Source organism: Cryptomeria japonica, chromosome 3 (genome assembly GCF_030272615.1).
Source record: "Cryptomeria japonica chromosome 3, Sugi_1.0, whole genome shotgun sequence".
NCBI classification, from domain to species: Eukaryota; Viridiplantae; Streptophyta; class Pinopsida; order Cupressales; family Cupressaceae; genus Cryptomeria; species Cryptomeria japonica.
Window position 1 is genome coordinate 211,615,479 of NC_081407.1, and position 26,320 is coordinate 211,641,798.

General features: G+C 38.0%; 1 protein-coding gene across 1 annotated transcript; it reads left to right on the top strand.

Annotated features, from left to right (window-relative positions):
* The first annotated feature begins 24,243 nt into the window (after window positions 1-24,243).
* On the top strand, window positions 24,244-25,925 carry LOC131077236 (aspartyl protease AED3). The gene is given in 1 exon segment (XM_058014693.2): window positions 24,244-25,925. A coding segment is annotated over 1 exon segment (1,428 nt). The 5' UTR covers window positions 24,244-24,273; the 3' UTR covers window positions 25,702-25,925.
* Window positions 25,926-26,320: the final 395 nt, after the last annotated feature.

Genomic DNA, 26,320 nt, shown 5'->3' on the forward strand with positions numbered 1-26,320 from the left:
GCCTCCAATGATAGATGTGAATCATCAAATAGACTTGATACCATGGGAAAATCTGCCTAACAAAGCGGCTTATAAAATGACACCTAGTCAAAATGAAGAGATCGCTAAACAAGTGCAAGAACTCTTAGATAAAGGGTTTATCAAGAATATTTTGAGTCCATGTGTTGTACCTACTGTATTAGTGCCTAAAAAGGGAGGAAAATGGAGAATGTGTATTGGATCAAGAGCAATCAATAAGATCACTATAAGGTACCGGTTTCCCATGCCAAGGATTGAGGACCCATTGGACAATCTAGGTGGAGCAAGCTACTTCACAAAGGTGGACTTGAAGTCTGGTTATCATTAGATAAGAATCAAACCTGGTGATGAACGGAAGACAACCTTTAGAACCAATGCAGGCCTATATAAGTGGTTGGTGATGTCATTTGGCCTCACCAATGCACCTAGTACCTTCCAAAGGCTCATGAAAGAAGTCTTAGTTGAGTTTATTGGTGGATTTTTTATTGTGTATCCTGATGACATTTTGATCTTCAGCAAGTCCAAGGAGGAACACCTCAAGCACGTGGAGATGGTCTTGAAGAAGTTGAAGGAGGCTCAACTCAAGATCAACCTTGAAAAATGTGAGTTTTTTAAAATAGAGTTAGTTTACCTTGGTTTTTTTATTTCTCAAGGATGTTTAAATATGGATCCAAGTAAGGTAGAAGCAATACTTGATTGGCCTATACCTAGGGGCATAAATGATGTTAGAAGTTTTCATGGTGTGTAGGGAAAAAAGCGAGACTAGGTTAACATGCCCTAATCCTACCTTTTGACACACATTACGGAATACGAAAGAGCCTAGAGGTATCACACAATTGGCTACTTCTTCTTGTGAAAGAGAGAGCCACGGGCTACCTATTAGGATTTATATTCCTTCGTTGAAATTGAAAGATAAAATGATGCAAGTTCAAGTCCTAATCCCAAAATACATGTACAAACGAATAACAAGATTGCAGAATTGAGATTAAACAATGAACAACAGTAACTATAAGGATGAAATAAGAATGCAAATGCATACCCGGAGTCAAAATCTGATTGAAAATGTTCAGGACGGGGGCGCGGGCACCACTGTCCTGATACAGTGCCGGAAACTGCTCCTGAAACTACTATCTTGCACTCTGGAAACTGTCAGAAATGCTGTCTGTCAGGAGGACCAGGGCGCCCAGCACCTCTGTCCCAGGGACCAGGGCGCCCAGCGCCCCTGTCCAGGTAGGACCAGGGCACCCCACGCCCCTGTCCAGGTCTTTTACTCTGCAATTTGATGTGGAGTGCTGTCTCGACCTGCTTTTCCCAGATCTGTCACCTGCGGCCTCGTACGAGTCCCGAAACCTGCACTTATATCTGAAAAGGGTATGGGCGGCTATATAGGGTTTTGCCTTAGTCAAACCCCTACTTCGGTGATTTCCACCTCCACGAATAGCCAAGTTGTATTGTAAAATGTATTGTGTGTGTAGACCTAGTGTGTGTGCAAGGTCCTAAAATGCAAGCAAGCAAACTAGAGCAACCTAGAAAGTAAACCCTAATTGCTTGTAAATGACGATGTAAATGCTCTAAATCAAGATGCAAAGTGATCTAAAGCATGAATAAAAGATATATTGAAGCTTATGCAAAGACATGAAAACAACATGAAATCGTACCCAACCCCCAAGGGAGGAGTACAAGCCAATCTTCAGTTGATAATCTCCTATTGTTCTTTAATGTCTTCCAAGCCCTAAATGGATGAATGAAATTGATAAATGCTTGATAGAAGGATGTTGAATGTTGTTGAAGTCTTCAAAGATCTGCTCTTTCGCTGCATATGAGGTTCCTGAAAACAAAAATCGGATCCTTTCAAATGAAGAAAGAGAGCTCTTATGTAGGAAACCCTAGATCGTAATTTCATCTTTTGGCCGACCTAGAGATTGAATTTCCCGCCAATTTCTTGGGGTTAAGCTTTATTTTATGATTGGATTGTGCTCCTAAAATTTCAAGAAAAATGTCCGGGACCATGTGCACTTCGGGCGCCACAGTCCCGACAACTTTTCACCAGATTTTCAGGGCCGTTGGATATGATGATTTTAGAGAGAATCCCGAAGTTACAGGTGATTTTGAGATGTTTTGACCCCCGAAACCAAGCCCCCAAGCTCAAAATAGGACTTAATTAGGGTTTTTGATTGAGTGATGTATTGGAGGAATAAAATGAAAAGGGCACGCTTTAACGAAAGGGCCCAACTTTATGATGTAGAGGACGATGAAATAGGACCTTAGACCTAATTAATTTGATTAATTAAGTGCTAAAGGAGAAATGCAATGCAAAATGTAAAATGCACCAAAGCGGGTGCTAAACTAGTAGTGAAATTGTACCACCATAGCAAGTGCGTACAATTTACGACGCTACATTTAGCCCCCACTTTAGCGGTCATATGAGTACTACGTGCATATGCAAGCTAAAGTACATAAAAGTAAACATCATTTGAAAAAGGATATATCCATAAGTTGTCGGACGAAGCCCCCAGCGGTATCTGCAGTACACAGTTAGGAACCACACCCTACAAAACACACGTTAGATCACAAAATCACCTAATGCTTACTAAGGAAAGTGATGAAATTTGTGAGTAGCTATATGCCCCCCTGTTTCGACTTGCTTATTAGGGAGGTGAAACAGGGTAGCATGTTTACTTACGATAAATTATGTAAGAGATTATTGATGAGGGGTGTTCACTGAATAGGCTTCATCAGAGCACTTTTTGGAACATCCCGAGAGTAGGGGAATGAAAATACGATTCCTACGAAACAAACGGCTCGAAAATCGCATCTCCCAAACTCAAGTTATGATGAAATGAGTGATAAAGGAAAATTAGGGTTTCGAAAGTAAAGGTAAAGAAATGAAAGTATATACTTTGAAAGTGACATTTGCATTTGTCACTTTGTTGATTTCAGAATACTATTCATTGCAGCGGAGCCCACATAGCCCTCATCATGCCTTCACGACAATCGGAGCATCCCGCGAGGAGTGAGATCCTGCGCCAGGCCGTGATCGACGACGAGCCACTGGACGAGGTGAGTTGACTGAATGTTGACTTTTGATTTTCCACATTTTGACTTTTTGTGATCATTTGCGGGCCCTGAAGTCTGACCCGGGCCCCACCCAGGGCGCCATGGTCCCTGTGGGGCGCCATGGTCCCCTCAGGGCGCCATGGTCCCTGACAGGGCGCCATGGTCCTTTCAGGGCGTAGGAGGATGCAGGTGAGGATGCCGACGAGGACGAGGATGAGGAGGATAGAGATGATGAGGAGGGGTCGGATGCAGCTCCCCACCATTCAGGAGATGATACCATAGCTCTAGATCCTCCTCTTATTCCCCAAAAGGGGGAACACGAGGCGATACGGAGACCTGTTTCTAGTACCGTCCAGCCTACACCCATCGTGCATAGATTATTTGAGCGAGGGGAGCCTAGTAGTTCCTAGTCACAGATGCTACCATATCATGATCCCTACTGGCATGAGGGAGATCCAGGTATAGTAGGTTTATATTGATTGATTAATGTTTTGATGATATAGAATGGTACTAATACAAAAATCTATTCTACTGCTACAGCAAATGTGCAGGAGTGGCGTTCCCTGATTCAGCAAGCAGTGACAGACATTTCCACAATGGCACAGATCCCTAGTTCCTCCCAGACTGCTTATAGGCCTCAGGGGAACGCGGGTCGGCATGAGGACTTGTTTTCCCCATTCCAAGTAGAGGTAGACATATGGAGGGAGAGACAAAGAGTCCTATCAGAGGACCTTCAGCGGGCGCGACGAGATCTAGCAGCTGCTCAGGCCGAGGCTACCTCCTATCACGTGATCCTTATGGATAGGGATCGTAGGAGTTCCTCTCGGAGTCACTCGCGGTCTATATCGCGCTACACACCTATGGGTCCACCTGCACGGCCAGATTAGGAGGGAACATCTAGTCGACACTCTCCAGCCACCAGCCCTAGGGATAGGAGATGATTTTATGATGTAGGATAGGTCACATTTTGGATGTACAGTGACCTATATTTGTATACGATCCACATATATATATATATATACATGCTTCTCGTTGTCTCAAATGTGTTATCTTTAATGCTTAAAACAATGTATATTTTGCTTTGATTAAATCTAATACATTTGGTAGATGTACATGTATATTCAGGATTTAATTTCCATGTGATTGATTTCTCAATGCTCCATGATTAAATTGATACATGTGTGACTTAATTAAAATATTTAATCAAGTACTACTTTGATGATAGGGAAGAAATATGCATTAAGTCTAAGAATCATATAACTAATGTGATTTAATTTTGAACTTAAACATGACATGATACGATCCTACTTAACACATAAGACATTGCGAAATATGCTAGCATAATGGAAATGTAAATCTTTTACAATTTACATAAATGAATTCAAGACAAACCATGAAGTAAGGAGACACGCTTGTCAAGAACGAAGCAATATAGATTAAACACCATAACATTTAATTCTATTTTGCTCTAATTAGGAGATACTAACATATTACCCAATGTTGAAGAACTAAAAAGAAAATAAATAAGGAATGAAGAATTAAGCATAATATCTACGCAAGTGCATAGCATTTATAGGTTCTTTAAGAGGCATACCATCCACATCCGCTATCTTGTAAGCACCTGATCCATAATCTTCAATAACGATGTATGGTCCAAGCCAATTAGGACTAAATTTTCCCTTTTATGCAGCTAAGGCATTCACATTGCACTAATTCTCATAGAGGACTAAGTCACCGACTAAGAAGGAACGTTGAATAACCTTATCATTATAGCTTCGTTGTAGAGTTTTGTGATACGCTTGAATATGCTCAAGAGCGTTTATATGTTGTTCATCAAGCATCTCAAGCTGTTGAAGTCGTTGTTCTCTATACGAGTCATCATCTACTATACCTTTGAGAGAAACCCTAAGTGATGGAATCTCCAACTCTAAAGGCATAATAGCGTCAGCACCATAAACAAGATTATAAGGAGTAGTTCCTGTAGCAATTCGTACATTCGTTCGGTAGGCCCAAAGAGCATAGATTAGTTGATTACTCCAATCCTTACCATGCTTATTCACGGTTTTGCGAAGAATTTGTTCAATTATCTTATTGGATGATTCAGCTTGACCATTTGACTGAGGATAGTATGGTGTAGAAAATTGATGTTTGATATGATACTTCTCGAGGAATTTCTTCACGTCCTTGTTCTTAAATGATGTCCCATTATCTGAGATTATAGTGGAAGGTATCCTGAATCGAGAAATGATGTTTTCTAGAAGAAATTGACAAATCACTTCAGCAGTAGTAGAGCGAAGGGGAATAGCTTCTACCCACTTCGTAAAGTAATCTGTTGCGGCTATAATGAAGGTGTGTCCTTGAGATGAAGGAGGAGAGATTTTACCAATGAGATCCAAACCCCATGCAGAGAAAGGCCAAGAAGCTACTTGAGAACGAAGTTCTTGGGTAGGAGCATGAAACAGATTATTATGTTGTTGACATTGATGACATTTCTTAACAAATGAAAAAGAATCCTTCTGCATAGTTTGCCAATAGTATCCCATACGAAGCAATCTTTGAACCAAGGATTTGCCTCCGAAATGCCCCCCACAGGCACCTAAATGTGCCTCTTCAAGAGCAACGGGGATTTCCAATTTGTTAAGACAGTGAAGGAGAAGACCATCATAACCCCTTCGGTAAAGGACATTAGAAAGAATGATATATCTAGCAGACAGCTTGCGGATTCTAGCCCTAGTGTTCCTATTGGCGGAATCAGGAAAGGTACCATCAGTCAAATATCTTACGATATGCGAATACCATTCGTCTGAATCTACAAAGTCACAACATGTTACCAAGCTAGAACCGTCTACAATAGCTGGAGAAATAAGGTTGTGAATAACAAATTTAAGATCAACCACAGGGTCCTCTAAAGATACAAGAGAAGCCACACATGCCATTGCGTCCGCATGTCGATTATCTTTTCGAGGAACAGGTTCCATGGTATAAGAATCGAATTTTTGTAATAAAGAGATAGCAAGATCTTTATATTGTGATAATTTGTCTTGTTTTGCTTGATACAGTCTTGTTACTTGTCTTATAATCAATTGAGAATCTCCATAAATATGTATGTGTTTTATGTTCAGAGCTAAGGCTGCTTTTATTCCTGCTATAAGAGCCTCATACTCAGCAATGTTATTGGTATACAGGAAATTTAGACGATAGGATAAGGGAATGGGTTTCCTTGTAGGAGAAATCAGAACAACACCTGTCCCCGATCCCGTACGACACTTAGAACCATCAAAGTATAATTCCCAAGTTTCATCTTTCTCTATAGAAAGAATGAAGTCATCGGGGAAAGACTCAGAATTAGGGAAGGAGAAAGGTGAAGGGGCCTCAACTAAGTGATCGGTCAATGCTTGCCCTTTAATTGCTCTTTGTGAAACAAATTTAAGGTCAAATTCAGTTAACATCATAACCCACTTAGCTAGGCGTCCTGATAAATCAGTTTTAGAGAAAAGATGCTTCAAAGGATCAAGCTTTACCATGACGTGGGCTTCCAAATTTAAAAGATAATGTCTCAATTTCTGAGTCGCAAACACTAAGGCCAAGCATTGTCTTTCTATCGCAGAATATCGGGTCTCATAATCGAGTAAGGTACGACTTATGTAATAAACCGGACATTCCTTACCATCTTTATCATGTTGTGCCAACAATGCTGCGAGAGCATGAGAGGAAGCAACTGTATACAGAAGGAAAGGTTTAGAAGGTTCAGCAGGTTGAAGAATAGGAGGACTAGCCAAATACACTTTTAAATCTTCAAATGCTTGCTGACAATCTTCGTTCCATTGAAAAGTGATATCCTTTTTAAGAAGTTGAGTAAAAGGAAAGGTACGATCCGCAAGTTGAGATACAAACCTACGAATAGCTTGAATCTTTCCTTGTAAGCTTTTAAGTTGAGACACATTTCTAGGAGGTGGCATGTTGACAATAGCATCTATTTTCTTAGTGTCCACCTCAATCCCACAATGCGAAACTATGAATCCTAATAGTTTTCCACTATCCACACCGAAAACACATTTTCAGGGATTCAAGCGCATGTGATATTTACGAACTCTTTCAAAGATTTGACGAAGGATTTTAATGTGATCTATGCAAAGAATGGATTTGGCTAAAATATCATCAACATAATCCTCTAAGATCTTATGCATATAATCATGAAAGATAAGGGTCATCGCTCGTTGATAAGTTGCACCGGCATTTTTAAGTCCAAAAGGCATCATTATCCAACAAAACGTACCCCAAGGAGTGGTGAAAGCGGTTTTAAATTGATCTTGAGGGTTAATGAAAATTTGATTGTATCTTGAAAAACCATCCATGAAGGATAACAAGGCATGTCCTGCCGTAGAATCAACTATCATGTCAATGTTGGGAAGAGGGAAATCATCTTTCAAGGAAGCCTTATTTAAATCTCGAAAATCGGTACACATTCTTATTTTGTTATCTGGTTTAGCCACAGCGACAATATTTGAAATCCATGGGGAATAGTCAATAGGGCGGATAAATCCAGCCTCCAATAATTTTTCAATCTCAGCCTTAACAAGCAGAGCCACCTTAGGATTCATTTTTTGAATCTTTTGTTTCATGGGCTTAGCATCAGGAACTAAGACAATGTTATGAGTAACAATCTTAGGATCTATACCAGGCATGTCAGAGTATGTCCAAGCAAAGATCTCAGGGAATTCATACAATAAATCTTCATATTGTTTTTGTTCCTCTTCATCCAAACATTTTCCAATTTTAATAACTTTCTCTTTATTGCAAGGATCCATCTTAACATCAGTGGTGTCACTTATGAGAAGATTACTTTGTTGAGGAGTATCCTTTAACTGAGGGAATTCTTTCACAATCTCATCATTATCGATCTCTTTTCCAAAATAGGCTTCAGTGTTCAAACAATAAGGGAGTCCCCTATTTTGATGATAACGAGGAAGAGTGTCATAGGCTCCCAAGAATTCAGCTAAAGCATCATCGGTAGGGAAGACATCCAAAGCACAGTCACCCAAAGGATCCCCATCAATATACTCAGGGTGTTGTATTGATAGAGATGTAGAAATAGCATTAACACTAATGCATGGTCTTTTAGAAGCTTTAGTGCGTTTGCAGGGATTATAGCCAAGTCCAAAGGCATAATTGTGAAAATTAGTCTCTAGAGGAACTTTTATCCCTTGTTCATGAGCACCACAACCTTTTCCATGATACCCATGCTTAGCAAAAATGCGAAAACCATGACCATAACGATCAGCCATTTCAGAAAGAGGAGGTGGTTTTTCATAAGACAAAGAATCAAACTCTTCATAATTAGAGGTGTGAGGAGAAGAAGTTTGAGAAGCGGCCACAAAATTATTACTCATAGGTTCAGGTAAGATTGACTGATTTTTAGCTTCTTCCTTCTTTTCAACTTTAAGCTCTCTAGAAGGAACCTTATATTCACCTACAAAGGTGGGATTGAAATCAAGAGATCCCCAATCATTTTTTGCGAGAACCTTCTCAGGATCAAAATCCTTCTTATGTGTAGATTCAAGTCGAGAAGAATCTTCTTCAGGAGCTCCAAACTCATCCAAAGAATTTTGATCATCAGAGAGCGAGGATTCATCGATAGGTATCTTGTTTAAAGAGTCATCACTGGATGAGGATGGCTTAGAAGAACCCCCTTTGGAAGTAGATGTTTGTAGACAAGCTTGGAAATTAGTATCACCTATCAAGGTATATGTCTTATTGTTATAAACAAATTTAACTTTTCTATGCAATGTAGAGGGGACAGCTTGCATACTGTGAATCCAAGGCCTCCCTAATAACAAGTTGTATGTTAAATTTCCCGACATAACATGGATAGGAGTAGGCAAAGTAACAGGTCCCACTGTGAGAGGTAAGGTGATAATACCTAATGATGTCTTAGCCACATTGTCAAAGCCTCGAATGGGATGAGAATCAAGCTCAATGAGAGATGTATCCACATTCATTTTATGCAATAGATTAATGCTACACACATTAAGGCCAGAGCCATTATCTACTAGTGTTCGTCTTATAGCAGTGTCTTTCATGATAACCACAATCATCAAGGGATCATATTGTTGTTGAATTTCACTAGTAGGCAACTCATCTTGGGTAAACACAATTTGAGCCTTAGGATTCATCACAGAGTTAACCAAAGATGCTATATTACTAGATGTATTCGGTGGAGGAACATTCAAATCTTTCAAGGCATCTTGTAACACTCCATGTTGAGCGGAAGAAGTTTGAATCAAATCCCAGAGGGATATCTTAGCAGGGGTAGCTTTAAGTTGTTCTATGAGATCATATTCCTTACCCATAACTTGTGAAATACGGGGAGCTTGTGGAAGAATTGGTTGAGGATTAGGAAGAGAAACTGGAATAATGGGAGGAGGATTAGGCTGCCTATTATTTCTGGTGTGATAAGTATGGGCAACCGCATGATAACTCTCTCTAGTTATTTGCTTGGCATAACTATAAGGACTTATAGGTTTTCTTCCTTGCACGGTGATAATTGGTTTATTCAGAGTACGAAAGGAATCATGATCATACCCTCCTTGGATAGTAAGGAGAGGTGATTTAGGAATTTGAAAGGTGGGAGAAGGATAAGCACCTTGGACTTCAAAGAGAGGCTTGTTATGCTCATTCAGGTTTATCATGTTAACCAATTTAGAAGTCTTGTTCTTATTTAAAGATTTCGATAAAGCCACAAAGTCATCAAGAGCATCATCCAACAAAGCATGATCATATCGATTAAAAGGTATATCTTTTGATTCAAAAGGAGACATCTCCTCATAGAGGGGATTATTGAACACAACCATGTTACTAGATTCAGTGGAAGAGTTGATAGGAATGTACCCTTGAGAGGAACCATTCAACTTATCTTTCTCATCACATCTAAATGGCATAGTAACAAGGTTTATGAGTTTTTGGTAAAATGAAGGTTTGGCATATTTAGGGTTTAAAAACTCATCTAAAGCTTCATCTAATTCATCTTGGCTATACTCATAATAATCATCAAAAGCGTGAACATTTTGCAAATAAAAATCTGACATTTTGAAATAAAGGTTGCATAAAATTTAAACATACAATGCAAAGAAACACATTTTTTTTTTCTTTTTAATGAAAATGAAATGAAAAAACACTAAATCTAGATCTAGATCTAACAAATGCAATGCAAGAGGAAGCAATGATAGATTCACGTCGGGTTCACCAAAATGTGTAGGGGAAAAAGCGAGACTAGGTTAACATGCCCTAATCCTACCTTTTGACACACATTACGGAATACGAAAGAGCCTAGAGGTATCACACAATTGGCTACTTCTTCTTGTGAAAGAGAGAGCCACGGGCTACCTATTAGGATTTCTATTCCTTCGTTGAAATTGAAAGATAAAATGATGCAAGTTCAAGTCCTAATCCCAAAATACATGTACAAACGAATAACAAGATTGCAGAATTGAGATTAAACAATGAACAGCTGTAACTATAAGGATGAAATAAGAATGCAGATGCATACCCGGAGTCAAAATCTGATTGAAAATGTTTGGGACGGGGGCGTGGGCGCCACTGTCCTGATACAGTGCCGAAAATTGCTCTTGAAACTGCTATCTTGCACTCTGGAAACTATCGGAAATGTTGTCTGTCAGGAGGACCAGGGCGCCCAGCGCCTCTATCCCAGGGGCCAGGGTGCCCAGCGCCCCTATCCAGGCAGGACCAGGGCACCCCATGCCCCTATCCACGTCTTTTACTTTGCAATTTGATGTGGAGTGCTGTCTCGACCTGCTTTTCTCGGATCTGTCACCTGCGGCGTCGTCCGAGTCCCGAAACCTGCACTTATATCTGAAAAGGGTATGGACGGCTATATAGGGTTTTGCCTTAGTCAAACCCCTACTTCGGTGATTTCCACCTCCACAAATAGCCAAATTGTATTGTAAAATGTATTGTGTGTGCAGACCTAGTGTGTGTGCAAGGTTCTAAAATGCAAGCAAGCAAACTAGAGCAACCTAGAAAGTAAACCCTAATTGATTGTAAATGACGATGTAAATGCTCTAAATCAAGATGCAAAGTGATCTAAAGCATGAATAAAGGATATATTGAAGCTTATGCAAAGACATGAAAACAACATGAAATCATACCCAACCCCCAAGGGAGGAGTACAAGCCAATCTTCAGTCGGTAATCTCCTATTGTTCTTCAATGTCTTCCAAGCCCTAAATGGATGAATGAAATTGATAAATGCTTGATAGAAGGATGTTGAATGTTGTTGAAGTCTTCAAAGATCTGCTCTTTCGCTACATATGAGGTTCCTGAAAACAAAAATCGGATCCTTTCAAATGAAGAAAGAGAGCTCTTATGTAGGAAACCCTAGATCATAATTTCGTCTTTTGGCCGACCTAGAGATTGAATTTCCTGCCAATTTCTTGGGGTTAAGCTTTATTTTATGATTGGATTGTGCTCCTAAAATTTCAAGAAAAATGTCCGGGACCATGTGCACTCTGGGCGCCACGGTCCCGACAACTTTTCACCAAATTTTCAGGGCCGTCGGATATGATGATTTTAGAGAGAATCCCGAAGTTACAGGTGATTTCGAGATGTTTTGACCCCCGAAACCAAGCCCCCAAGCTCAAAATAGGACTTAATTAGGGTTTTTGATTGAGTGATGTATTGGAGGAATAAAATGAAAAGGGCATGCTTTAATGAAAGGGCCCAACTTTATGATGTAGAGGACGATGAAATAGGACCTTAGACCTAATTAATTTGATTAATTAAGTGCTAAAGGAGAAATGCAATGCAAAATGTAAAATGCACCAAAGCGGGTGCTAAACTAGGTGTGAAATTGTACCACCATAGCAAGTGCGTACAATTTACAACGCTACACATGGAATAGCATCTTTTTATAGGAAGTTTATGAGAAACTTTAGCCATGTTTGTACTCCTATACTCAACACTATTAAAGGAGGGATTAAATGTCACTTTAAATAGACATAGGAAGCCAATAAGGGGTTTGAAATGTTGAAACCCAAGATAGCAGAGCTGCCAACCCTTAGATTGCCTGATTTCAATCAATTGTTTACAGTAGAATGTGATGCTATCCAAAGGGCAATAGAGGCAGTTTTAAGCCAAGAGGGTCATCCTATAGCCTTCTTCATAGAGAGGTTAAATGAAGCTAAGAAAAGGTACTCCACATATGACTTGGAGTTGTATACAATGGTACAAGCATTGAAGAAGTGGTGTCATTACTTGCTGCCCAAAGAATTTGTAGTTTTTACTGACAACCATGCCCTTAGTTTCCTCAATGGGCAAGAGAAGTTGAACCAGAGACACCTAAAGTGGGTTGAATACCTACAATCCTACACCTTCACTATTAAGCACAAAAAGGGCACAACAAACAAGGTAGTTGATGCATTAAGTAGGAGAGTCATGACTATGTAGGAGATACAATTGCAAAGTGTAGGTTTGAGTGAGTTAAAAGACCTCTACAAGGATGATAAGGATTTTACAAAGATTTATAGTGTTTGTTCCTAATTTTCTAACACCTCACATGTCTCTTATTCAGAATATATGATGCAGGCGGGTTTGTTGTTCAACGGACATCTTCTTTGCATACCCCAATGTTCTATGAGACAAAATATTATCCAATAAAAGCATCGAGGAGGTCTAGGGGGTCATTTTGGCATAGATAAGATTTTGGAGCAGGTTGGTAGGTTTTATTATTGGCCCAAGTTGCAATCAGAAGTGAGAAGGTTTGTAGAGAAATGTACAATTTGCCAAAGAGAAAAAGGATCATCAAGTAATGCAGGTCTATACCAACCCTTGGTCATCCCTCGGAGGCCTTGGGAGTGTTTGAGCATGGATTTTGTATTAGGCTTTCCAAGAATTCCAAGGGAATTTGATAGTGTGTATGTGGTGGTAGATTGGTTCAACAAAATGGTACATTGTATAACTCTCACGAGCACCAATGATGCCACCTATATTGTAGACCTGTTATTCAAGGAGATAGTCAGAATTCATGGTCTTCCAATCAGCATTGTTAGTGATAAAGATGTGAAGTTTCTAAGCCACTTTTGGAGGACACTTTGGAGGAAGTTGGGCACCAAGTTATCCTTTTCATATGCCTATCATCCTCAATTAGATGGTCAGACAGAGGTAGTCAACAGATCATTGGGTAACCTGCTAAGATGTCTTACAAAACAACATGGGCAAACTTGGGATCTAGTACTCGGTCAGGTAGAATATGTATACAATGACTCAATGAACCAAAGCACAAGTAAAAGTCCCTTTGAGATAGTGTATGGATTTCATCCTAGGGGAATATTAGAGCTCGTAGATCTCAGTACTATGGCACCTAAGAGTGCACAAGGTGAGAAATTTGCAGAAGGTATTAAAGAGGTGCATGATAAGGTAAGTCAGTCCTTACAACAAAAATCCGAGCAATATAAGGTGCATGCTGATAAAACAAGAAGGAATGTGCAATTTAAAGTTGGAGAGTTAATGTTAGCATACCTTAGGAAGGAGAGACTTCCAAAAGGGCAGCCTACCAAGCTCATGATGAAGAAGATTGGACCTCTCAAGGTGGTGCACAAATATGGATAAAATGCATATGAAGTTGAACTCCCTCCCACCCTGGGTATTTATCCTATCTTTAATGTATGTGATCTCTATCCATACAAGGGAGAGTTACAAACAATTTAGTTGGACATGTCATCACCGGTTAATGAAGATTGGGTGAGGGATTTTCCACCAAGCCAATTGGTCAAGTTGGAGAGTATCTTGGATACCAAGGTAGTAAAGAAGACAAGGAAGGGAGTCTACAAGCATTATCTTGTCAAGTGGGCATGGTTACCTGATTCAGATGCTATGTGGATGTCAGAATCAGATATACTTCAACATGGAGTGGAGATTGCAGACCTCTTAACTCAAGGGACTTGAGTTCTTTGTCCCAGGGGAGTATGGTGCAGGGCACCTAACACTCCAAGCATGCAATTTTATTTTCTTCTAAGTTTTGTGTGTTGTCATTTATGATGTAATAATGGACCAACCATTTGGGACTCAGTAGAGCCATGGTTGAGTTGTCCAAGTTTTTGATTGTGTCATTTGTGTTTAGGATGCCATCCACCTAGGAAGTTGTAATGCTAAGGTTGATCACAGGAGTAGTGCTCTAGATCATTGTTATCATGTAATAGGGGTCTATTGCATTATGTTTAGGTCTTATAAGATTCTTGAGGGACTTTAGGAGCCTTTAAATGCACTTGAATGCAAAGTTGCATCGCAGGTGTCAAAAAGATGTAAAAGTTGTTGAGCAACATTTTGCAACTTTTTGTAAAAGTTGCCTTTTTTATGATTGGCATTGCAAAGTTGGTTCAACCAACTAAAACATCAACATATAATCCAAAATATACTTCATTGTATGGGTTGGAGGATCTGAAATGTAAGAACAAGTTTTGCGTTTTCAAGAAATCTTGTTTTGTTCACCGTTTGGACAGTTTTCTACATTTTTGTTGCTTTGGTATGGTCCAGTACGGACTTGACAGAAGGATCACATTGTAGGGCATTGGAGTCCAATAAGTTTTATTAGCAAGACTGATTGTCTTTCGTTTCAGAGATATCATCCATTATGTGTAACTAGGTGTAAAAACCCTTGCATAGTAGGGTTTAGGAGCAAAATGGCTCTAACCTGAGCATCCATTGATGGCACCTATTGAAATCAAGTGGAATGATAGGTTAGGTTCTATAAATAAGTTTAGAATAGGTTTTGTTGTTTTGCAGGCCTTTGTGGAGGAGATACAATGAAGCCCTAGGCTCACTGCTAGGAGTTGGTGAGTTAGGACAGCAGAAGATGTGCAAATTCTAAGCACGTGGATTGGTGGAAGACAAAATGTCACATGGCTGGAAAGCCCTCTGAGTGCCCTTCAAGAATCCTAAATTGTTTTTGTTGGCATTTGCATGAAGATTGCATTAATGATATGTTATGTTATCATTGATGTCAATTGAACTGGTAATGGTATTTATGATATTGCTGATATTGTTGTTGTTATTGATATTGTCTTGTAACCGGTAGGAAAATCTTTGAGGAAGATGTTGTAAACCGGTATATAAGTTTGTGATTTGAACTAGTAAATCGATGTATAAGGTTAAACTCTTTCTATGCAATGTAACCAGTAAACCCTACCAGTTATTTTTGTTAAACCCTAACTGATCAAGTTTGCTGACCTTTAAGATCTAATGATGAGCGGTAATGATGGAAACACGTGTGATCATTGTATGAGGATAAGTTCAGATTGTTTTGGCATGTTTATTTGTTTGTTTGATTGTTTAGGGAATGAGCAAAGTGGATTGCATCTAATGCATAGTGTGTGATGAGTTACAAGTCCGATGAAGTAATGATCATGGAGTGGTTGTAGTTTTCTTGAAGAATATGTATAGATTGCTATGTAAATCCAACGGTCACACTTGAACTGATTTATTTGTAATCTCTATGAAAGAATTAGGTTTTTGTTGTGTTACCGACCTAATTGATTTGTATTTAAGGTTGATGAAGTTGTTTGTAAAGTTGTTGGCAAAGTGTTGGTAGAAATCAGTTGAGTGTGTGGTTGCCTAACCGGAGAATGGATCTACAGTTTGAGTAAAGGCATATTGAAGCTTAAAAGGATCTGATCAAGCAAATATAGTGCTATTCAGACAGATCAAGAAAACCTGTTGTTTTCTAAGAATTACAGCATAACTGAAATCCCCTAACCGGGTAAGCTCTAACAAGCTTGGTTACTTCTTAAATCATCTAATAAGGTGATCCATTAGCTTGGATTCTCAAATCCTCTACCGAGGTTACTCCTAACAGGGTATTTGCTTTTCATCAAGGCATTTTGTAAATCCCTTAACCAGGTGATTCCTAACAGGATCAGTTCTTAGCTTTAATGAGATTGGCTCCTAACAGGGTGAACTTTAGAAGAGTTCAGATAGCTAACTTGTGAGTCTCATCTCACCGTGTTTTTAACCTATTTGGATTTTCCACGTATAAACATTTGTGTCATGTGGTGAATGTTTTTGTGGTTATGATCTTATTTGTTGATTTGAAAAACTTCTAATAAGGCATGATAACTAGAAGCATTGAGAGACTGAATATGTTGATATATGATTAAGAATTTGGATATTTACAAGATTCAATGTTGTTTACTGTTAAGTTGTTATAACAGTTAACCTGATGATGTTGAGTATTGATCTTGACAGTGAAAGTTTACTTTGTGAGTTTGAGTTTGAGATTGGGAAGTTTGTATCAGTTTTTCAGTTTACTGATTCACCCCCCCCCCTCTCATTAATTCTATCGGATACTTATTCTTTCATCATACCATCAGTTTTGAGAAAATAGTTTGACTAGTGAAGGTTAAGGAAGCACAACTTTCCAAGTCACCCGGATAGACTAAAACCCTTGAAATTAGGACAAATTTGGTTCTATATTTGTATGGAGAACCCAGATGCAGATTTGAAATATTATTTGTAACCCTGAAAAGGGTATCCAAAACTATAATTTATTTGTGGCCTTGTTAGGGAAGTTTTCGAACTAAGTCCTTAAAACCGCCAAGGGAGGGCTAATTGAATTAGGCCTATTTGAGCCCGGTAGAGACAAAGAAAGCATGGTGATGGGTTTGAAGATGATAAAAGCCTCAAAAGACTTAAAAGACACTATGTAGATGTATTTTGAGTCCATTGAATGAGGTTGGAGTGTTGTGATCCTTGCAGGAGTTGTTGGAGCCTTAGGAGTGGTGTGTGGAGATTGAGGTGGCAACCTCAATAGGAGGAGTTGATTGTCTAAGACTAGTGGATACACCTTGGAGGCAAGCCAAAGTGGTTCATACCTTAGAGGTCTAAATAGAAAAGCCCCTACTAAGTGTTGTTGGATGGGCTTGAGTAGTTGAAGGATTGAGTAAGACAAGTCAATCGAGAAGGTGAATAGGAATAGCTCCAAGACTCTCTGCATCACTAGTGGTATCCAAATTCCCTCTCTATTTTTTTCTTCTTGTCTCATTATGTCATCTTTGGGGGGTGACCTCATTCAAATCGAGCTAGATAGTTGTGATGATTTCAAAAATAATGTTGTTGTAGCTGAAAGTGGTAAAGGGAAACCTTGCGAACTATGTGGAAGGGATGCAGGGTTTTGACCTAGCCCTCTTTGAAAAAAAATTCCTGTCATGGGATAAAGGTGAGGTGAAATTTGTGGTAGTGGACTTTATGGTCTCTACAAAAACTATTGTTGTTGTCACTACATTATCTCTAGATGGAGTGAATCTTTCAGAAAATTTAAACGGGTCTTATAAAGATAAGTTCAAGATATTCTTTAATATTGGAGAAGTGGTCTCGCGACTACAAAGTGAGTACAACAAAGAAGACCAACATGGGGTTTGGAAGGATGTGACACTCATGCTTATGAATTACTTCATGCTGGATAATAGATTCAAAAGATTCCATACCACATATCTTCCCCATGTTGAATCATCCAAGGTATAGTATCAAAATGAATTTCCCTTTCTGAGTTTGTTCCTTGTTATCATAGGCAGTTGCTAGAGCTAAATCTAATAATTCCCCCCTCCACCAAGGCTTAATCTTGAGGCTAGATATATTTTTCACTTGTCCTTGACCACATCTAGTGGGACCCCTTTGAATTCTCTCAGCCCCTTACCAAATTCTAAATTAGTTGTGGAGCTTTTTGGTGCCCCTATTTTGAAACTAGACCCCAATTTGGATTTCTCATCCAAGCCCAAACTTGTCTCTACCTAGTTCAACCCTATTCACGGGACTAAATAAAAAAATTCCCCTACCCCCCTTCTAAGGATGTTGAGTTGGTGGACTTAGAAGAGGATGTCAATCTGGAGGATTTAGATTCCTCCTTGGCCATGGGTTTTTACCGGTCTCCTACTTCTTCTAAGGAGATAGCCCCCTTTCCCCCATTAAGGTCCTCTTCACTAGTCCATGGTGTTTCTACCCCCAAACCCAACTCTACTACTCTGGCTAAGAAATTGTCTAAGCTGGTTGAGGCAGTTGAATGAGAAGATGCGATCACAGATTGGCTCTTCTCATAGTTGAGTGTGGCTAAAACGAAGATTAACAGGCTTGAAGTGGTAGTTGAGGTTGAGGCTCAAGGCGATAAATGGACACTAGAGGATAACGATGAGAAGGTTTGGAAGGTTTCTAATGATATGACTGATAAATTAGAAAAATGGGAGATTGTTGAGGAGAAGCTATAGGACCGTAATGAAAAAATTTCTTAAAGGGATGAGAGGAAGGTTGTGGCTGAGCTAAAGGAAAATGATGATAATTTGAAAAGGAAGGTTGAGGAAATGATTTCTCTAAGTCAAGAAATGGCAATGAAGAATATGGCCTCTCTACATGCTATACAAGAGGAGATAAAATAAATAAAGGAAAAGAGGAAGAGATTCCTAGAGTCTCCTTCTATAACAATGGACCCCCTCACCTTTATTGTCAAGGCTAATCTGGATTCGGTCACTGTGGTTCTGAGAAAGATTCTAACAAAAAGCTATCTTTTTTTATAAAGTTAAAGTTTTGTGCAATGAATACAAGGATGATAATACCCTTCCTAGTAGACCATTCCTTCGTGTATTTGGAAAGTGGTTAGACTTTGTTTGTTTTTTGTTTATGTTCTTAGTGGTTCTGTCCTAGTCATCTGTTAGGTTTTAGCATGTTTTTCATCTTCTATGTTTTCTGGCTAGGCATGCACTCCTCATGCACCCTAGGTAGTTTCTCTTTATCAGATATGTAAAGGTTTAGTCCTATCCCTCTTTAATTAATCAAAACATATATAATGGATGAAAAATAGGATTTCACAAGTTTAGTTGTGTAAACTAGGAACTAGACTTATTTCACACACACATTACATTAAAAGGAGGTAGAACTCAATAGATTCAACCTCAAATCTATTAGGAAGAAGTTTGAATGAAAATTGAATTATTTTCCTGTTATATTGAGTTGAAAATGTAATTGAAATGTATGTAATATGTATGTTAAGGCTAGATGACAATAATTAGCATATATAGGAAATTTCAACAAGAGAAGCTCTGCAAGGAATCCCAAATGCACCAAGAACCATTGAGAAGGGGAAAGTGCAAGCCCAAAGGGACACACCCACCAAAGGATAGGGCTCCTAAAGCCTATTGCACCAAAACACCCAAGTAGAAGCTAAAAATGAGTAAGCCCACAAAAAATCAAACCCCAAACTGGCCAAAGAAGGAAGCTCTAAAGACCCAACCTCAACAAACCCTAGGGAGAAAAATAGGGAAAATAAAATCCCCTCAACAAGCCAAGTAACGGGCCTAACACCATCTAGGTTTCCATCTCCATCCTCACCCTCCTCCTCTGTACCCTCCAAAACCCTACAACTACCTTCACCTCCTCTCTCACATGCAATTTTTGAAAACAATATTTATATGTTATTATTGATAATAAAACATATAAAGAGATGCATTTAGATTTGAAATAAAAATTTATATTTAAAATGTTCATGAATATTTTCCATAAAAAATAATTTAAAAAATATAAGTTTTAAATCTTAATGCATATATATATTATTGTCAGTGTAAATTATGTCTCACAATTACACTTAAGTTTACTTAGGTAAATGCATAACATCATAAATTGCATATGACACACTTAGGGAAGTGTGCACATAGGGATTATGTATGTAGGAGAAATTCCACCTTTTGTGGTCTTTCTTGTTGTTACATTCCACCTTCAGTGGGTGATACACCTCTTGTGAAATATTTTATTATTTCTCCTACCTCCCCTAGCTTACCCGTGTTTCTTATTGAGCCACATGTCATTATTGTGTTCTCACATATCCATATGGCTTTGCCTTTATAAGAAGACTCATTTACATTGTATGTAACAATCAACAATTCAATTTCAATCAACTCAGATAGTTGGGTATTTTGCATCATTCATAGGAATATGGTTTATCTTGTCACATATTTTGTTATCTCTTGTTTGTGCTATCAATTGGCTCTAGATCTTGGCAAATTCTCACAATTATAATATATATGTGATTTTACAATTGTCTTGCTTTTATTTAAATATTATAGTGTAATACTAATTTATTAGCTCACATTATGTATTATATTAACTTTTACACTATGTAATATTTATGATTTAATAATTATAAATATATATTCTACTAATTACTAATTATTGTATAACTATATTATATTTAAATTATTAATCAATAATTAATACTAGTATAGATATCTTAAATACATCTATCTAAAAGATGTCAAGAGATATCTGGAGGTTCCTATTCATTCTTACCAATAATTTTAATATCTCTATGCATTTGAGAAATTTATTATCAAATAATCAAAACTAATTTTATAGTTTAGTCATACTAATTCTATAAGATTTCTCTATCGCAAAAATGAACAGAAATTATTTATTCTAGTTCTTGATAGATTAAACTAGGAGATGTTTGAACCTTTACATAACTACAATAAAATAACAAGTTGCAAAACCCAAGGGCTCATGAGGAATGAGGACCCAAGACTAAGATTCATGTTGCCAAAAAAGAACAAAAACCAGCAGGCATCTAGCACCACAAACTAAATCCAAACTACAGACAAGAAAAATCCACATACCAAAAAATAGAACAAAACACACCCCCACCAAAGGCACAAATTGATGGCCAACCTGGTGGGGGACAACACCAGTTTCTTGTCTTGGCTCATATCTTTAACTTTTTTCTAAGATAAGCCTCATGTTATTCTAGTTTATAATATAGAATTTAATTTTATTGCTAAGAAAAAACGAGTCTAATATCTCAACATATTAAATATATGCAAACCATTCTTCAAAGAGAAAATATAATTGGTAAAATAAAAAAGAAAAAAATATATTTATGTTATATTTTAGATTTTACTTTTTTTACTATATTTTTTATTAAGGGAAAATCAAGTTTTTGAAGGAACCCTAAAACCCTAAGTACAAGGAGTTTCCAATAGGAAACACATGACCAACCCATAGCTCAACAATAACAAAAACCAAAGAAAAAAGTCCTTTAACATAGTAGGATTGAAACAATAAATAATAGAAAACTAACACAGATTCTTCAGGGCTTTGACAACTTTATCTTTCATTAGATTTAAATTATAAGACAGGCTCTTCAGATCTTGCAATTCAAGCTTAGCCCTGCTCCCTAGTCTTTTTAAGTTTGTCTTGGGTCTAAGTAGAATGGCCATAGTCATCATTGACCTACTTACCCTTACCATCTAGATTATCAAGGTCAATAATAATATTATCCCCATATCTTGAAGCTTGCATTTTCTGCCATTGATCCACAAGGATTTTGATCACTTCAGCACTATTGTGCATTATTTTGTAACTTATATTGACCAGGTTTGTGAGGTTTTTATTGATCATTTTTTATTGTTTCTTTCAAAACCCCTAAACAACCTTCATAATGTGTTTCTAGGTCAACAAATCATCTTTAGCTACATTCTCGAGAATTGAGAGAATTCTTTCTATTCTTCTTTAGTGATTTGATTACCATCTCTAGTCCTAAATCTAGACAAACCACCACCCTTATCCAAAGAAGCCATTTTTATTTTTGGGGACCGAATACTAGTATTTACCTGGTTTATTTCAAGGAACAACCACATAGAAATCCAAATATTGGTCAACTACTACATCTCTAGAAATGCTCAAAAGGTCTAGAGGGTTCTCATCATTGCCACCAAGGAAAGGCGAATCTTTTTTCAATTCCCTCAAGAAGATTGGGAAATTGGTTTTTTCATCACCAACCCACCTAAAAGGGGAAGGGGAAGGGGTCACTCTTATGGAGCCTTCACCCATACCTGCAACATTCTTTGTTCCAAGATTCTAGTTATTAGTCAGCTCTTTGGCCACCAAATCTTCTTCTGCCAAACTAGGAGAAGGTTTCCCCACCTTTTTCATCCCTAAGGGAAAAAAATTATTTTTTATGCTTCGAGGATACATTACCCTCTATTTCCCAGTCCTCATCTAAGGACTCCTCATCCCCATCCCTTGTCTATATGTCCATATCATTCACAAACGTCGTGTTCTCCAACTACAAAGGGGGTTTCTCAGAGCATTTTGTCTTAGATGAAGATGAGAGGGCTTTAAAATGTTCCAAATTTAGAAGGATCAAGTCCTCATGAATAATGGGGTCCCTATCATTTTTTCTATGTTCTTTAAGACTGGCTTCTAGAGAGGATGATAGGTAGAAAAGAAAAGAGACCTTGTTACCATGTTATATGTCTCTTAATTATTAATAGTTTTTTCTTTGTTGGCTATAAAACTATTTTATATAGCATTTTTATTAACGCACCCATGCCATTACAAACCACCCCTATTTTTGTAGTTATGCCTCTTACCGTAATTATTTACATTTTGTTTAATATTACATAATAATTTATAAATTATATTAACATTATTTTATGATTAAAGATACAATTTCTTATATATATAATTACACTATATTTAAATTATTAATCAATAATAGATAGTATTTAAATTTTATTTAATATTATATAATAACTAATAAATTAATTTAAGATTATTATCTAATTATAAAAATAATATTTATTGTAGTTAATAATAAAATTTGTGAATAATGCATAGATATAATAGAATAATTTAAATTAAATTAAATTTACCATGGTTGTTAGATAGAAAATCAAGCTAATGGTAATTCATTTTAGAATGTGACTATCAACAATGGCTTTACATTAGAAATGTGTGAGGTTTTATGGGCCTTAGGAGAACTTGACCTCATAATGAATCAATATTCAAGAACATGTAATCAAATATTATCGTCATTGTCATAAGGTTATATGGATACGAAAACAAAGAAAGTATGTGTTTAAGAAAAATAATTGCATAGTGTATTTTAAGACTCCCAATGGCAAGAAACAAGTACAAACAAGAGAAGTGAGAAAGAAGATACAATAGATAAATTGCAGTGGAGTCAAACCAAAAAATATTTTGTAATTCCATACATATTCAATGAAAACAGACATATTCTTTGGGAACTTTCTTCCTTGCTCGACACTTTATCTACAAAATCCAACTTACTAATTAGTATAGGTATGAATTTAAATGCAAATATTTTATTTTTGGATCCTTCATGTATCTTATTCGATCCTTCAATAAGATTACAACCTAAAAATTATTCAATAAAAACATCCACTATTCAATCACTTGTACATACCTAACATGTCATACTTTTTATAACATAATGACATTTTGTATGGAGAACAATTGTTGGTGATCTCTAATAACCAGTGACAAGACATTGTCTTTGCCTATCCTATATTTGTGTCTTGCACTTTCATGAGGAGGTTAGGAATGCTTGGGAACCTCCAACAATCTAGAATGCAGATGATGTTGTATGGAGTTCATCACATCCTACACGTCTCAATTATATCCTTTGTCTACACATCGCATGCCCAATCCTTTCTCCTACCTTGGCTTCTTTAACTCACCCATGACTATCCAACCAAATCAAAAGCAATCCATAAATAAGAGTTTTCAAAAAAAAGTGTTAGTGTTTCCTTCCTATGGGTTGTTTACTCAACACCATCTAGATGCCTAGATCAAGGACTTTACCATTAAATCAAGTGCCTTTTGATATTAATTATATTTAATTAATTACATTGATATAAAGAACCTAATTTATATTAAAAATAAAAAATAAAAAATAAAAATATAATAATAACAATTAAATAAAAATTTCTACTTCAACCGAAACAATAACTGATGATGGTGTATGAATTGATTGATTAATTGTAACGAAAGAAGATAATGTGTGACTACCTAGTGTGAAACAAGAGCCAAGCAAGAGAAACGTCTGCATCAAAAACGGCCAAGTTTCATATTGAAAGGAACCTGCTTGGCGAGGAAGGAGAAACGAAAGTTCTGATTGCAGAAAAGGCGAGCATAACCATTGGAGAATAGTCAACTCACTAAATTGCGTCCATTCAGTGGAGTCAAGTCAAATAGGAGGACAGACGACAACCAAACTCCATACGGCGAAATTGCGTCCATAAATAGGAGTCAAATCAAGTGGAAGGAGAGCCCGAAGCCATGTTAAGCGATATTTTCTCCATTACACATCTATAAATATGGCCATCAGTGCCTCTGTTTCTCAAGGACGACAATGGCAAAGAATCTATGCTCAGTCCTACTGTCTCTTCTATTATTCGTTTCTGTGTGCGCAGAAAACAGTAAGGTTGCAAGAGTAAATCTTGCATCATTCACCTGGAAAGATGCAGAGAATAACAAGAACTGCTCTGCGGGTGAATTGGAAACATCAAGTTTGAGCGTCATGCACATTCAGGGCAAGTGTTCTCCTTTCCGCCTCCCCAATTCATCATGGTGGAAGGCGATATCCGAGTCAATCAAAGGCGACACTCAGCACTACAGAGCAATGGTGAAAGGGGGATGGAGCGCCGGCAAGACTATGTTTAATCCCCAAGAGGATGCGGACCTCCCGTTGGCCTCGGGACAGGCCATCAACACGAGAAACTACATTATCAAGCTGGGTTTCGGTACGCCTGTGCAGAGCTTCTACACTGTCCTCGATACCGGCAGCTACATCACCTAGATTCCCTGCAACCCCTGCTCTGGTTGCTCAAGTGGGCTCCAATTGTTTGAGCCAGGCAAGTCGTCTACCTATAACTATCTCACCTGCGCTTCACAGCAGTGTCAGTCTCTGCCCGTTTGTACGAACAATAATGATAATACTGTCAACTGTACCCGTACTCAGGGCTACGTCGACGGATCGAAGCTGCAGGAGCTCTTGTCGTCTGAGACGCTCTCTGTGGGCTCTCAGCCGGTGGAGAATTTTGTCTTCGGATGTGCGAATGCGGTGAGCGGACTCATCCAGAGCTTATCGTCTCCCGGTTTGGTTGGGTTTGGGAAGGATCCTCTCTCCTTCGTTTCTCAAACGGCCACGTTATATGACAGTACGTTTTCTTATTGCCTTCCCTCACTCTTCTCCTCTGCTTTCACGGGGTCTCTCAAGCTGGGGAAAGGGGCTCTTTCTGCGCCAGGCTTGAAGTTCACTCCCCTCTTGTCCAACGCGGTGAACCCTTACTTCTATTATGTGGGGTTAAACGGAATCTCTGTGGGAGAAGAGCTTGTTTCCATCCCACCGGGGACATTGAGCTTGGATGAGTCGACGGGAAGAGGGACCATCATAGACTCGGGAACAGTTATCACTCAGCTGGTGGAGCCCGCATACAATGCCATGCGAGATTCTTTCCGCCGTCAACTCTCTAATCTAACTATGGCTAGTTCCACAGAGCCTTTTGATACGTGCTACAACAAACCGTCCAGCGAGCTGGTTTTTCCTCACATCACGTTGCATTTTGACGATGGCCTGGACTTGATTCTGCCGGTGGAAAGCACCTTATACCCCGCGGATGAGGAGGGCTCCGTTTTATGCCTTGCTTTTGCTCTTCCTCCGGGCGGGGCGGACGATGTATTGTCAATATTTGGGAACTATCAGCAACAGAAATTGCGAATCGTGCATGATATCGCAGGGTCTAGGCTTGGAATTGCTAGCGAGAACTGCGACGGTTAGTAGCTTGTTTGCTGAGTATTGTTTATTCACTTTACCTAACATCTACGCTGCTTCCTCCCTCTATAACTAAACATCAAATTAACCAACAGGTGCATTTGATGGGTTTGGTAGGTAAAATTATACTAGCTATTATTTGTAATGTGTGGGGTGTGGTGTGTTTCGAATATAACTTTAAGAATGTTTGAAGGTATTTAAAAATTGTAGTCTATTGGATAAGAATTGATTTGCTTTTGTTAAATAAGTTGTAATTTTAAATGGTATTTATTAGTAATATGTCATCTTCAAAATACATAGATTTCTTTAATGTTTTATTCCATACATATTAATAGTTGCTTTATTTTATGATCATTTATTATTACAATATACTTAAATATGGTTGAAATGGTATATTTATTTTTAGAAATTGAGTTTAAAAGGGTTGACCGAGATATTCAAAAAACAAGCATTATATTAATTATGACAATATGAAATTATGTAAAAGTAATGCCTAAAAAGTACATGCTTAATGGATATTATACAACCTATTTATCCTACTCCAAACTTAGTTGTTTTGCAATAATTTTTTTTTAACTCACAACTTAATGCATTTGTAAAACTAAAAGCAATATTGTCAATTAAC